This window comes from Tyto alba, unplaced genomic scaffold (genome assembly GCF_018691265.1).
Source record: "Tyto alba isolate M040663 unplaced genomic scaffold, T.alba_DEE_v4.0 Super-Scaffold_21, whole genome shotgun sequence".
NCBI lineage: Eukaryota > Metazoa > Chordata > Aves > Strigiformes > Tytonidae > Tyto > Tyto alba.
The window spans coordinates 9,595,833-9,611,003 of NW_024881295.1; the positions used below are offsets into that span (position 1 = coordinate 9,595,833).

General features: G+C 42.9%; 1 protein-coding gene across 1 annotated transcript in view; it reads left to right on the forward strand.

The window, feature by feature from the left end:
• ITPR2 (inositol 1,4,5-trisphosphate receptor type 2) overlaps positions 1–15,171 on the forward strand; it is a 272,128-nt gene that overhangs the window by 239,205 nt on the left and 17,752 nt on the right. The window contains 3 exon segments of the mRNA XM_042795147.1: positions 3,026–3,153; positions 4,964–5,129; positions 6,404–6,564. Of these exon segments, the coding sequence (XP_042651081.1) occupies positions 3,026–3,153; positions 4,964–5,129; positions 6,404–6,564 (455 nt within the window).

The window sequence follows — 15,171 nt, forward strand, 5'->3', positions numbered from 1 at the left end:
ACATATGGATGTCTGTACGCTCCCCATAGCCTACGTTACTGCACTGGAGGTTTCTACCAATTTTGGGATGTCTGCTGTCTGATTCTCTGGCAAAGATATGGCAACTTGAACTTGCTCTTCTGGGTGCAATGTGGGATGCTGATCCTCCATGTTACAAGATGTGCCAGTCAACTGATGAGTGGTACTTTGCATCTCTCTGAAGCATGGGCTTGTTCTGAATTTGCATCTCAGTGAATATAGAGCGTTGTGAGTTAGGGTTTCTAGTAGATAACTCTCTCTCGTGTTGCAGCTTCCAGTTCTCAGCCCTGGTTTATCCTCACTGTTCACCAGAATCTGACTTTTGCTGTTTCCAGCACCTGACCCTGGTCTTGTTGTAGTGGTTTAAGCTCAGGGGGCAACTGAGCACCACACAGCCGCTTGCTCACCCCTTTACCCTCAGGGATGGGCAGGAAAAAATAAAGCAAAATGCTGGGGAATCAAGAAAAGCAGAGGGAGGGATGACTTGCCAGTTATGGTCACAGTCAAAGGCAGACTCATTAGGGGAAGAAAAAGAACATCTGTTTAATTTGACCACACCACCAACACTGATTTACCAATCAAACAGAGTAAGACAGTGAGAAATACAACTACATGTTAAAAACACCTTCCTCCCACCCCTCCCTTCTTCCCAGGCTCAGCTTCACTCCTGATTTCTCTACCTCCTCCCCCTCAGTAGTGTAGGGGACATGGGATGGGGGTTGTGGTCAGTTAATCACCCACTGTCTCTGCCACTTCTTCCTCCTCAGGGGGAGGACTCCTCACACTCTTCCTCTACTCCAGTGTGGGGTCCCTTTCACAGGAGACAGTCCTCCACAAGCCTCCACCATGAGTCCTTCCCACAGGCTGCAGCTCTTCCTGACCTGCTCCAGCATGGGTCCCTCTCATGCATTTCAGTCCTCCCAGCGATGAATTGCCCCAGCATGGGCTTCCCCCAGTGTCCCAGCCTTCTTTTTGCACGGCCACCTGCTCTGGTGTGGGGTCTTCCACAGGCTGCAGGTGGGGGTCTGCTGCCCCGGTGCCCTGCATGGGCTGCAGGGGCACAGCCTGCCCTCTCACCACGGGCTGAGGGGGGTCTCTGCTCTGGCACACCTCCCCCTCCTCCTCCTCCTGTCTTCCACTGACTTTGGTGTGCACAGAGGTATCTCCCTCACTCCTCCTCACAACTCCCACATTCCCCTTCATAAATACATTCTCACAGAGACACAGCCACCATTGCTAATTGGCTCAGCCCTGGCCAGAGGTGGGTCTGACTTGAAGCCAGGGGAGCTTCAAGAAGCTTCTCACAGGAGCCACTGCTGTAACCCCCTCACTCACTACCAAAACCTTGCCACACACAAACCCAACACACTTGTGAACAGTGAAAATCTTGTTCTGTGGTTCCCTAAATGAAATGGAAGCTGTGACTTTTATAAAGGCTTTTAATTTATCTTGTGAATGATCATCACAATGTTGGCTCCAAAAAAAATGACGAAGTAATGTTTGGAAGGAGGAAATAAAGGCAGGATACAAAAGCAAAGGAGATTAGTTGGAATGACTAAGATCAACGTGCTAGTAAAAAATTTCCAGATGTGACAGAAAAAAAAGGCTTATTGTTTCAATCCTTTCAGTTTCAATATTTAATCAATTGTTTTTTAATTCTGGAGTTATCAGTGGTCTAATGTCTGTAATGAGTGTATGGTTTAACAGGGAAATCTATCCTGATGTCTGGTTTTGCTTTTCTTTTTGCTCAAAGTTCCTTAAATCAGGAGTTCTTTCTCCTTTAATTTGCTTGTGTAGCAAAAGCAATGGTGGCAAAAGCAGCAGATACCATCTCTGTTCTGCAAATACCAATTGTGATGCATACACCACAATTTGGGAACCCATGTTTTAAATCCAAATTGCTTGTCTGTAATGTGAGTGCCTTCAGTCAATTCAATTTATCAAAGTCTATCTTGGTGCCCCAGATGTGGTGGTTGGGGGCTGTTAAATATGCTGTTTCAGTTAACTATCACAGCAAGATGTTGTTATTCATTAAACTACGTTACAATAAGTGCATGAAGCAAACCAAGTGAGAATCGCTGCCGTCACCACTTAAGCAGATGTATCCCTAAAGAGAAAGGAAGGCAGGAAGAACAGCAGTCACAGTCCTGACCCTTCAGTGCAAGCCAGCAGGACACAGGGAACAACTCAAGCAGGGCTCTTCAAAAGGAGGCTGTTGATGCAGCCACAGCATGGGGCTGAGTGCGTGGTGGGAGGAATTCTGGACGGGGCAGACGAAGTCCCGCCGGGGACTGGTGTTCTAGCCCAGCTCCTCTGCACGTTCAAATATCTCCTGCACAATAGTACCCTCTGTGGCTCGGCCAAAACCACGCAGCAGCTCTGCAGCAGAGATAAGAATAGAATCCAAGTTTTTAAGCTGAGGTCAGGGAGAGTCTTTCATTTAATGTATATCAGACCTGCGCCTGGGCACGTGTGCTAGTGGAAAGATCGTGGACAGATTTACTCGTACAAAAGCCAGCCCCTCCTCAATGATTTGAAATGCTAACATGACTTGGCTTGTACATGAGTAGGTAGAGGAATGATTTCACAGGAAGACAATCCTTTTGCGAATGTGCTTCTAATTCTGTGTTTATATTTCTTCTGCCTGATGTGTCAGCTGCGCACTTAGGAGGCCCACTGACAAAGCAGTCATACTGAAACCAGTGGGAGTATTTGCAAGGAAAAGGGGTACTCCCGTCAACAGAGATGGCAGCTCTGGGTCATTAACAGAGTTACTGGTGGGAGAACTGCTTGGGATTTTGTCTGTCTCTCTTCAGGCTAAGTATGCCTGATGTGCGTAAGTATGTCACCAGCAGCGATGTGCAAATGGATCGGTGAAATTCTAGCTGAAGAATATGAAAGGCAGATGTGTATTGCAGTTGCTCTCTCTAACACAGAATTGTGGCTTTATTTGATGAGTGATCGTTCGATGCTGTGGTTCCTAAAGCTGCTGCTCTCCTATTTGCAGGTGAAGAGGAAGAGGATGGAATAGAAAGGACCTGTGACACCCTGCTCATGTGCATTGTGACCGTATTAAACCAAGGCCTGCGAAATGGTGGTGGTGTGGGAGATGTGCTCAGAAAGCCTTCCAAAGATGTAAGTGTTTTGGCTGAGGAAATGCATTACTCCCTGTGCATCTCATGAATGCCAAAGTCAATTTTTGGAGGTTATAGACAGTATTTGTATCTAGTCTGCTCTAATGTCACACAGTTGATTTATCCGTGTAATTTTTACATCCCAGATGGAATATTTAATGGCAAGAGCTAAGCTTGGTGTGATGATGATAATTGAAGAAAGGAACTCTAGGTAGTAGTTTACCCCTTCTGGAAAACTGGAGCATACTGTAACCTTCCAAGCACTGCTAAGAAGTGTTGCTGGATTGGATCACTCTTCTATTACACTAGGAATTATAAATGCAAACTTCTGAAAGGGAATGATTGATGAGTATATGTCAAGACTCTCCACTGTGCTCATAAGGTATATTTTTAGCTGAAACTCGGCATGGCATCTGCCCTGAAACAGGTCCTATTATTTACTTGTACTCAACTAGCATCCAAGTCAAAGCAGAATTTCATGTATCATTTTATATGTCCTCTTCCAGAAGTTTCCTCCAAAATTTGATTCATTTAAAGGCTACTCTTAATATTTGGGTAGTTTTATGCATCTTTATTTAAGTTTTAAAAGAACATCATAAATAAAGCAATCTAGCAGCACTTTGCGTGGTGAGCCACACCATAACACGAGGATTAAATTCACAAGTAGGATCTCAGCAGGGCTTGCAAGAGTTCAGAGACAAATAACTCGGCTCTGGATGGAAGACCTCCTTGTGCTGGTAGTAGGAACCTATGTCCTAGCTCATAAAGTGAGAGGTTTTACAAGAACCATAGTCCGTCCCCATGAGTTCTGTAAACACTTAGAGACTTTGAAAATGACCCTTGCCGCTTAGCAGTTATTTAATGCTGGCTACATTAAAGTACTTCACAAAGGATAGCACTGTGCTATCCCAATGAATGTGTGGGTAGCTGAGAAAATCAGTGACTTCCAAGTCAGTGTCATGGTGAAGAAAAGGTTTTGGGTTTTATGTTCCTCCTCCTTATGCTGAGTGTCGTCTCCTGTTTGCCACAGAACAACTTTGCTATTTTTAGAGGTGTCAGTGGGAGTCCAGTCCAGCCTTTGCAAGAAGGAAAATAGCTGCGATGTAAAAACAAGAATGTGATGAAATGGGGAATATGAGCACTTCATGTGTGTGTGCATGCACATGTGTATGTGTGTGTGTGTGCACGTGCATGTTGTGTTCCCAAAAGACACTCACTTGGTCTGCCTGCTCTGAGCCAGCTTACAGCCACGAGTCTGTATTAGCACAGTGCTAAAACCATTAACATGTCCTGCTCGGGTGCAGCCTGTAGTAGCCTGGCCTTGGCATCACACAAGCACGCTCCCCTGGTTGCCAGTTGTTCAGTGTGAAAACTTGGCATCATTCTGGAGTATTCCACAAAGACATACCGTAAGCATATCCCTGTGTGCCACAGGGCAGTATTGCGAAGAGCTATCAGTGCTCTCAGTGGGTACTAGAAACTGCATATCCCTGTTTCTGTACTGGCAAGGTAATTATCTTCAGTCGAGCACTACACTAATGCATCTACGCTGCATCCAGTACACAAGCTAGTGCCTTCTTCGTGCTGTGTGAAACAACATAAAGGACAACAGGAGTCCCAGAGTGATAAGAGCACATGAAGCCAAATCTTTGTGTAGTCACATAGGTAGTCCCTCTCTAGTTCTGTGAGTAAGGCTAGCAGAACTTGTCATAGGAAAAGATGCATAGCTTTGCTTGAGCTAATGTGAAAATGTTGTTTAATATTTCAGAGGTGTGCTATTTTTATATCTTACTGCAACCTTATTGTTTCAGGAGCCCTTGTTTGCTGCACGAGTTGTTTATGATCTTCTGTTCTACTTCATTGTCATAATCATTGTTCTAAACCTAATCTTTGGAGTCATCATTGATACATTTGCTGATCTCAGGAGTGAAAAGCAGAAAAAGGAGGAAATACTAAAGACAACCTGTTTCATCTGTGGTAGGTGTTGCTGAGCTACTGAGACGTTTGATGGGAAAGGAGTAAAATGAACTATACCTCAATAAATAAAGCATGGACCTAAGGGGTGGTTACCTTCTACAAGGAAAGTCTGTAAAAATGTCAGGGGTTGGTTCCAAATTTATTCTCTCAGTAAGAAAAAGATGTGGTTTAGGAGTCAAACGCTAGCTTTGCTAAGAGGTGGCTTCACAGTCTCTACCCAGGATCTGAGGGAGAAGAGCCGTGTCTCACACTCGCATCATCACCACTAATGGAGATGGTGCAGCTGCTGACTTTATTTCACAAAAGCGTGATGCAGATGAAAGTACAGCTTGCTATTTCACAGCACAGTGCATTCCAGAAGGGTAACAACAGCAAAATCTGCCTGTTTCAGAAGGTGATATGAAACAGGGAACAAAAGAATGAAATGAAAATCATCCCCACAAAACCCACAGATAAATCGCGCTTATTTTGAGATGCATTCACAAAGAGGGGCATACCTTCACTCCCCTAAGGGGACTTCAGAAATACCTTCTTTTTTGTAGGCTGGGTTTTGTTTCCATGGTTCTACTGACAGGGATGAACGTTGTGCAGAGCACAACAGCTTTAGTGTCCGTGGAAGGCTCCACAAGAGATCCAGGGAGGAAAGCTGTGGCACAGAGGCAAACATTTGTGAATCCTGTCCTTCCTCACTGTGGTATTCTTCTTCAGAGATTTGACCCGTTACAGGAAAAAAATACAAATTTCTTACGACTGAAGCTCTGTAGACTGTGTGACTACAAAGCTGCAGAGACTCACCCTCTCTGCTAGGTTTAAGCACACAAACAATCCCACCGCAGCTTAAGTGAGACTATTCACATGCTTGATGCTAAACGTGCGCATAAATCTTTGCAAGATCAGGACCTAGATTGCACACTATATGCTTACCAGTATACATTTAGAAAGAATCAGAGCCAACACTTGTAAAGCACTTTATAGCCCTCAGCATAGAAGGCACTGTAAAACTGCAGCATATTTATTATATTGTTATTGTTATTAAGAGGAAATATCACAAAAGAGAATAAATGCTGCGCTGAAAGAATTCTGTCAGGAATGCCTTCTGGCCTGGTATTTCTTGCCTGGCAGTTACTGTATGCGGTTATAGCTTTTAAATTAAGATCCTTCAAATTTATGATCCTTTAAATTAAGTTAGGTTCCTTTCTCTAACATATTTAACAGATTTGGGTATTTTTATGTTGAAGTTTATTTTTCTGCATTATGTTCATGTCTTTTTGCAGGACTGGAGAGAGACAAATTTGATAACAAGACCGTTTCGTTTGAGGAGCATATAAAGTCAGAACACAACATGTGGCATTATTTGTACTTTATAGTTCTTGTCAAAGTCAAAGATCCAACTGAATACACTGGCCCGGAGAGCTACGTGGCACAAATGATTGTGGTAAGTCAGTTCGGGCACGTGCTTTATGCAACTGAGAGATGCTACTTGCAGCTAGAGCAGAGAATATCTTTCTTTTTCCCTCTCTCTGAACAATAGGAGACATCGATCTGTATTTTTAAAGATGTTTTCACGTGTCAGTCTGCAACAAAGCCTAGTCTTAAACATAATGAAAAAGATGAAGGCACAGGCCACAGTCTCTGGTTTGGCGTTCGTGCTCTCATGCTCTGTGGGTTCTCCTGCCTCATTAGCCAAACCAGGGGCAGAAGAGCATGCATCATAACATCTGCTGCTGCTCCGGCTTTGTCCAGTATCTCTGGGCTGCTGTCCAGAAAAATAACATCTCCTGCTGAACAGTGAAACGCAGGGTCAGTGTTGAGGGCTAGTGCTTTTCTCCTATGACTGCTCTGAGCAAGCTATTGAAAAGACCAAGAAGAGCTGCTTCAGGGATTTGAAGAGCTACAGAAACTGCCTTGTGAAGCAGTGAGAGTATGACTTGGATTCAGAGAGAGAAATTTGACGACACTGGGGCAGAGAGATGTTCAATTACATTTCACTTCCAGCCCGCTACCAAAGAGAGTTCGTTCTGGTGAGAGAGATGGATGGATTATTAAGGCTGCCCGGCTTGGGGCTTCATTTTAGAGGAATTCTTCCTACCTGCTGGGATATTCTGGTGCAGCATTTTCTTCCCATGGACTTCCTGGCAGGTATTGCACTGCTCAGGGCCTGTGCCAGGGTCGGTGGTTGCAGAGCTGGCATATGTCTGAATCCCAGAGGAGGGTGTAGCCAAATGCGCATCAGGCTTTGCTGTTTATGCATTTCTGGAGCCATATTTCTTGTGAGAGAGTATCTGCTCTGTTATCCCTCATCAGGCTTCTGATTATACATACTACCCAACCTCACTTGTGAGATGCCATGTGCCCTTTTAGACCTCAGTTTAGCCAAGGAGAAGATTCTTCTCCTTTAATTTCAGCTGTCTTCAAGGCAGGCACCTGATTTAGATCCATCCCGGCTCCCTGCCCTGTCAGTGCAGAAAGCTGGGTTATTTATCCTGCCTTAAGGTGTCTAGGATAGCTGGGTTGACTCACCCTGGCATTGCCTTTCTCACTCCATTGAGAGCCTAAATGATTAGTTTAGACAAGATGCCTAATTGGGAGCTGGCTAAAGTTAGAGGAGACAACTGCCAGCCGCTGCGCAAGCTTATGCAGAGCTTACCTTGAAGAACTCGCATTAGTGGAATGGCTCGTGTTTAGACAGGAGTGTGTACTTGACTGCTGTGATGAAATGGAGCTTTTGTAAGTGCTGTTACCACTATACGGGAGGGTGGTGTGGCAGGTAATGGGAATTCAGTGCTCAGGCACAGAGAAGCAGCCAATGTCCATGGAAATTTTGAACTGTCAACCTCATTGGCCAGCTCAGGGCATTTATACCATTAGGTAGCAATGGATCTATGCTTCTGCAGTATGATGGGCGAGATAGAAAGAGTAAAACAAATGCTTGTATTCTCCGTTCCATTACAAGAAATTACTTGTAGTGGCAAGTTGTCCTCTTACACATGAAAATATTTTAGCTTATCTCAGAAATGTACTTTAATTCGTGGAATCAATAACATCTCCAGACTCTAGGGCTTGTCTCATTTGTCTATTCCTTCTCTGCTCCTCTTCCTCTCCCTGCAATGTTTGTATGATTTTAAACTTTGTGAGTGTGTATGTTAAGTATTAATGTTTAATTCCAAGGGATGCATTAATATTCATAGTAAGTGTATTCATCCTCTGGCAGTAGTGGTTTGACTTTTCTGATGTAATTCACTGATGTATTTTACGTTTGCGTTAATGGTGGGAACTCCTGTTTGAATATCTAAAATATTAACAGAAAAGCACCAGAACACATGTGACCTCAAGCACTGAACTGATTTCTCAAAATCCCTGTTCCTCTGTGGCAGAACGCTGGTGGTTTAAGTGGTTAGTAGTAATCCAGATTTTGGGATTATTAAACCCGCTGAAGGAAGGCTTGTTTTTTCCATGGGTATATAGAAAGTTAGTGGTTGTTCCGCATGGTGGGAGAGGTACACATGGACCTAGAAGTGTAAAGTTTACATGGAATGGAAGAGGGAATGGAGGAGTGGGGAAAAAAAAGAGAAACAAATGTTTGAACAAACTACAAGTATCTGGTGTGGCACTAGTAATTGTATCTGTGTAGTTTAAATTCCCCAGTACAAAGTCTAGGGAATGTGTGCTGCAGAAACACTAGTACTGTGTAGCACAAGCAATTGGAACTGCTTAAGTGAACAAAAAAGGATTCTTTCTCTTGGAGCCAGAGAGATTACTGAATACCACATGGTACAAGGAATATTATGAAAGAAAACAATCTGACTGGAAGAGTAGAGTATTCTGGAAGTATGATATTCAACTGGAAGAAGAGATTTAGGAGATGCAGCTTTGCTTAGAACCAAAAGAAGAGAGAAAAGGAAAACAGAGGTAGTTCTGAAGCTGTCAGCCCTATGAGCTGATGTAGCATATGTGTTTGGTGTGTTTCAAACACAGCGCGACAGTAATGCAATAACATGACAAGCATTTGAGATGTACGACATTCCGTGTAGAAATTAAGCCTGAAGTATGGGTTTTGTCCTGAAAATAGAGAGAGAAGCTGATTTAGACTTTGTGACAGGCTGAAAGCTGGGCAACCATTTTTGTGATGCTGGGAGAGGTGACCAAGTTCTGTTTAGGATCTGGAGAGGCAAGAGAGGCAGACTTCAAATTGACCTTTCACAAGGCAACTGGGGCTTGCCAGTGGAACTGACTCGTTGCTGAATGAGACTCACTGGGGATGTATGAGAATGCAATGAACGTAAAAATACGGTGGTTGGAAGAACTGGGAGGTCTCAGGACCTCCTTGAAGGGGACAAGGTGGAATGAGATTTTATATTTTGGGTGATACAAAATATGGCTGAAAAAACTCCATGCACCATACTCCTGGAAAAGCTGTCTTTACTAGTTTTTATTTTGATTAGGTATGCCTTTTATGGCTGCTTCTGTAGCTTTAATGGATCAAACCTAAATTCTGTTTTCACAGCCAGACTACTTAGAGATAATTTCTATCCAAATCCAATCTTCAAGGCTCAGATCCATCCTTAAATACACATAGGTCAAAATTTTGGAGTATGCTGCATTAACTTCTTTAATAGAAAGTACAATTTAGCTCCAAGTGTCATCCTCACTACCCCTACAACTGCAGTTAGGAACCAATTATTATTTGTACTTGTCTACTACTATCTTGCAAAGTATTGCAAAAAGTAACATTGGAATGGTTATCAGTATTAACTAAGCGCTGGGGGAAATGTCTGCAATTTCTGATAGCCTCTTTTCTCCACTGCCCAGACCCATCAGGACCCAAAAATATAACCGTCTACATTATGACTCTCAGACATTTTTTATGTATCGTTTGTCCAGCAAAAAGTGAAATACCTAGTTTGAAGGCTGTCTGATAGCACAACTGGAAAAAAAAAAACAAATCAGGAATAGTATGGTTTTCTTGTTTTGGATTATTATTTGAAAGGCTGGGTGCCAAAAGGGATGGGAATTATTTATGCATCTGACTTCACTTTCCCAGTTTTCCAGTTCATGAAGAGGAAAGAAACTTGTAGGTGATGTTGTGCACACCCCTCACTCAAAGACAACATTTTTGCAGATTTCCAAGTTCATTTGTATTTCTGTCCCAGAGGTGTCTTCTTTCAAGGCATTCCCATTATCTTGCATGTCTCTGGTCTCAAAAGACCTTGGAGCAGAGGACTTCTTTTGCTTTCTTCCTGGTCATCAGCTGCAAACTCCCAACATCCCCTGTGATTTTGATTTTCCCAGCAGCTCTGTATTTGCTTCAGTGCATAGCATACTGCTCTGAGCAGTGACAGAAGTAATCAGTAGCTATCCAGCTTTCATAAAGCAAGGTAGTATTTTTTTTCTTTCCTTTTTTCTTTTCTTTTTTCTTTTTAGAAAAAAGCAGCAAGCATAAAATGCATTGTAAAACAACACAGAGTTTATATACCTCCAGCTTTTCAGTTACTTTATGGAGATGTTGGTGGGAATAAAGCGCTTCAGATCTTCCAGTCATGCCCATTCTTCTTGCACACTATCTTATATCAGTTATCGGCTGAAATATTAATGAATATTAAATCAGGGCAGTATGTTTTATTATTTGTTTGTTATCCAGGCCTCTTTTATGAAGTCAGACAGGTATTATACAATACCCAAAAAGACAGAAACTTTGAAAAGCTGGCTACATGCCTTGCATTTGCACTGAGAACTAGCATGAATGATTCCCCTATTGAATTTTCATCCCTGCAGAAAAGAACATATCTGACCCATTTGACCAAAAATACCATCACTAGCAAACCTGGAGAGATGCACATAACTTGTGTTACATCGATACAGCAATCTTTGAATGTTCCTTGTGTCTGTTTGTCAGAGGAGACAGTTTAATGCAGTAACTGGAACAGTGAAGGTTAACGTCCAAATTTTTAGGCTTCTCATTTCAGAGGTGCAGTTTGTACAAGTAGATTTCACCTAAGCTTTGGTAGCTGTAAATAGATAAATGGAGGCAAAAAATGTAGATGATTAGTTACTGAATTTTTTTTCAGAAAAACAGAGAGATATGAATTAGTTTATGATTTGTATCTCCATTCATTCACAAAAATAAAAGGATATTGGCATAGTCATTAAATTAATTATTTTGCCCATTGGAAGAATGAAAGACTTTAGCAAATGAAGCTCTAAAAGTTTTGTTCTCGTGTGCCCTGTCCACAGTTCTTGGCAAGTTTCATAATGGATTTTATCAGCATTAGTGCTACCTGTCATAACTACATAATTACAGCACCTAATTATATTATTGCTTATTTACTCTAATTATGTAATTGGATGTAATTGGTGCAATTACATAACTCCTCAATCAGCTGAAAACTGCTCTAAAACCAGCCTATATTCATAAGAGTAAAGGATACTGCCATGCATTAGGCCATCTCCCTAAAGCAAGTCAGTCTTTGGTGGGAAATTAAAGGTTCTATTCTCCTGCCATTGCAGTCACTGGGACCATGAGCCTTTTATACCATGATAATATCTTAAAAGTATTCCTTTACATCTTGTTTTACGTGTAAATGTATCTTTCCTAAAAGGCAAAAAATCTTAAGTGTCTCTTCAGTCTACTCAGGATCCCAACACGTGCACTGAAATCAAAAGCAAAATTCCCATCAACATTATAAGGATGAAGTAGAAGAGACAGGTGGAGCAACACCAGCCTGAAATTCTGAACAGTGATGATCCTACTCAGTTTTTTTAAAGGCCCTTTTGTGTCACAGCAATGACCCGTCACGGGTAATGTGACAAATAAGTCTTTTATTTTAAATATTTTAAAGATGTCAGCTTTTTTTCATTATTTTTTGTTTTAAATTATTAAATTTAAATTTACCAAATATTGTGGCCATTTCCTTGTTGTGAGGAAACATGCATTCCCCATTTTGAAAAATTCTAGTTGTTTTGGGTTTATATTTTAAATACTGAAGTTTGAAACTTGATCTGAATTCAGCGCTCCCTTGAGCTGCTGCTGTTGTTTCTCTTCCTCCTACCTCCGGCCTCGTGTTTTTGCCTTCTTTTTCTATTAGATACCCAGAAGCTGGTATTAAATTCAAAAGCAGCACTGGGAATAATGCCAGATGAGCCATTGAGAAGTCTCACAATAGTTGTCATCCCGCCCATGCTGTGTGCTGGGCAGCGCAAGCCCTTTTCCCTCGGCATCCTTCTCTCTCCTGCCTTGCCGCTCTGCGTTTTGCCGGGCTCCCCCCTCGGGAGCAGAGGTGTGATGTGAGCCGTGGCAGCACGTAGCTGCCCCCCAGGTTCAGGTCTCAGCAGTGATGCTGCCAGGGTCCTGGCCAGAGTCGCCCCGTGAGGCCGTGACCCCCCGGCGTAGCGGCGGGGACAGGGGACAAGCTCCCTCCTGCAGCCAGAGCTGCTTGCGTATGGTCCCTGGCACACCCGTGTGCGGCCTGCCAAGGGGTTTTTTGTTTTTTTTTTTTCATTCTAGCCGACCTCAGCAGAAGTAGTTGACTGTCAAAACAGCGAAGGCGTGAGCCAAGCGGAGCCCGACCGCTGTGGGTCGAGAGCCTGCCTGCCCGTCCTTTCACACCGTTGTCCCAGGGTTAGGTAGTGAACGTGAAGTCCTTTGGCTGATGCCAAATCCTGGTGCGCACCCCCAGCCTGATGTCCGGCGTATCCAGGGGCCGTCCCCGAGCAAATCACACGGAGGTTCCAGAGGAGGCAGGTCCGGGGGAAATATGGGCAGGCGAGGTGGCGGCGGTGAGAAAGCGCCATACGGGAAGGGGAAGAGCGTGCTGACAGCAGGCGGGCGAGGAGGAGCGGGGTTTGTGGAACAAGCTGTTCTTCACTGCTGTCAATTTTTGTCAAAGAATGGAATAAAATAATACGTACTGAGAGGGCTGTTGACCTCGGCTCTTAAAATAAAACTTCTTTGGAGAAGAAAAAAAGTTCTGACATCCAGGGTTTTTCTGTTCTGTTATCTACCATCTTTTTGAATTTTGGAGGCAAAAGTTTTCCCTTCTAATTTTTGTCTCTAGTCTATAGATACTCTTATTACATCTGAGGATCGCTAAACACTGTATGGGTAGAGAGAATGACCTAAACCAGAGAAATGTCACTCCAAGGTAACGTCAGTGCTGCAGAAGGGACGCTTGGGTTGTCAGGAAAACATTCCGGGTGTTTTTCACGTGCAATCTGGTGATTCATCCTAGACAATTTAAGAAGTTTCCTCCCCCAGATGTCCACCATACCCTTCTGTTGCAATTAACCACAACAATAGCAGAGGAGGGAGCACAAGCCATGTGTTTGTTCGCTCCTGAGCTTCTGCAGTTCACAGCCCAGAGTACTAATGTGAAAATTGATGGCTGTTGAAGTCATGCCGGTCTGAACTGCACTGGTTGAGGAGAGGACACAGTACCGATTCTGCTGCCTCTTTGTAGGTAGGATAGTATCAGCAGGGAGAAAGGGCACACAGCTGATAGGGGTGACCCCTTCAGCTGCTACCGCTAAATCTGCCAGGGACGGTGAGCTGTGGTTCTTAAACTGGTTCACTATAAATAAACTGTATTTTTAAGGCTTCTTCATTATCATAAATTCTAGTTCAACGTGAAGTTTCTGATCAGGCAACTCACAGACTTGAAAATGCTTACAGGACTTGTGTACACAAATGCTCTGCTGGAGCGGGGCATGGAGTTTAATAACTTTGGAGAAGCTAATAATGCTCCCATTGTTAGGACTGATTTATTTTACTTTTTAAAACTGGCCTTCCTCCAAAAACTAGCAGATGTTATCAAAGCAAAGCTTGCAAGGATGAGATGTATGTACATATCATTAAGCTATGCAACTTTTTCTTAATTACTTTTAAAAGACTGATATGATGCATGTCACATTATGAGTAATTACTTACCATGGCAGTAATACCAAGAGCACACAAGCCGGCTGCTAAATAAGATCTGAGGTCTCTCTGACAGGCTAATTTCCTAGGAAATACAACGTCGGTTTTGTCTGCAGTTGAGTTTTCATAAAATAAGCAATTAAAGAAATATGCCTAAATAGATGATTTACTGCTCCCATTTTTTGTTGTGCTCAAAATAGAAGAGCAAGTGAGAGCGCAGCAATCTGTGTTCCTTCCACATCAGCGCAAGCCCTGTGGGGAGTTCAGAGCTTCGGTTTAGGTGCACCAGGTCCCAGAGAAAGTCCTTTTTCTGCATCAAGGCCGGCCTCAAATTCACAGAGGATCTCAGAGCTATCGAGTGGTGATAGACTAAAATAGAGCTGGAATTGTTCTTCGCACAGGTCCAACCACTGCTTGGGCATATGAGGGGAGTTTCCTCTCTGCTTATATACCCAAGCATTATCCAGTTTTACATTTACAGAATATATTGAGGCATTGTTGTTTTGCCTGCTGCTAGGTATTGAATTATGTTACTGTCGTTGCTTTTCCTGTTCAAAAGTAACATTCATTTCTGTAGGTAGTCCATGGCTATTTTTGCTTTTCTGTACAATTTTGCCTCTACATTATTATCTTATAGAAGTGCTGAACACCTCCCTCTCCACTTCATAAAATAAGCAATTACATAATTAATGCCTAATTAGCTGGTTTCCTCCTCATTTATGTGTTGCTCAAAGCATGAAAAGTTAGCATCACGTGAGAACTTTGCATCTTTGCACAAAGCTCCTTCTCTACAAGAGAGCTGAGCATCTTCTTTTCTACCTCAAGGGCTCTGCATCTTTCAGAAGTGGACTCTTTGGTCCACCGTGAATAATGTTAAATATATGTTAAATATGGTAAATATATTGTTAAATATAAATAAAGTTGGCCTGCTTGGCTACGTGGTGTGTGAGATAGGGGTAAATAAGGGAAAGGAGGTCTTCATTTGGTACCTCATCATTAAAGCTTGAGGTTTTATTGGCTTTAAGTTTATATACATTCTTTCCAGACAGGCAAAATTAATTATCCTGTTGCTGCTTGAACGGGAAACCGCAGATCTGATCCTGCCTCCTTAGAAATGATGCCATTAGCTGGAGC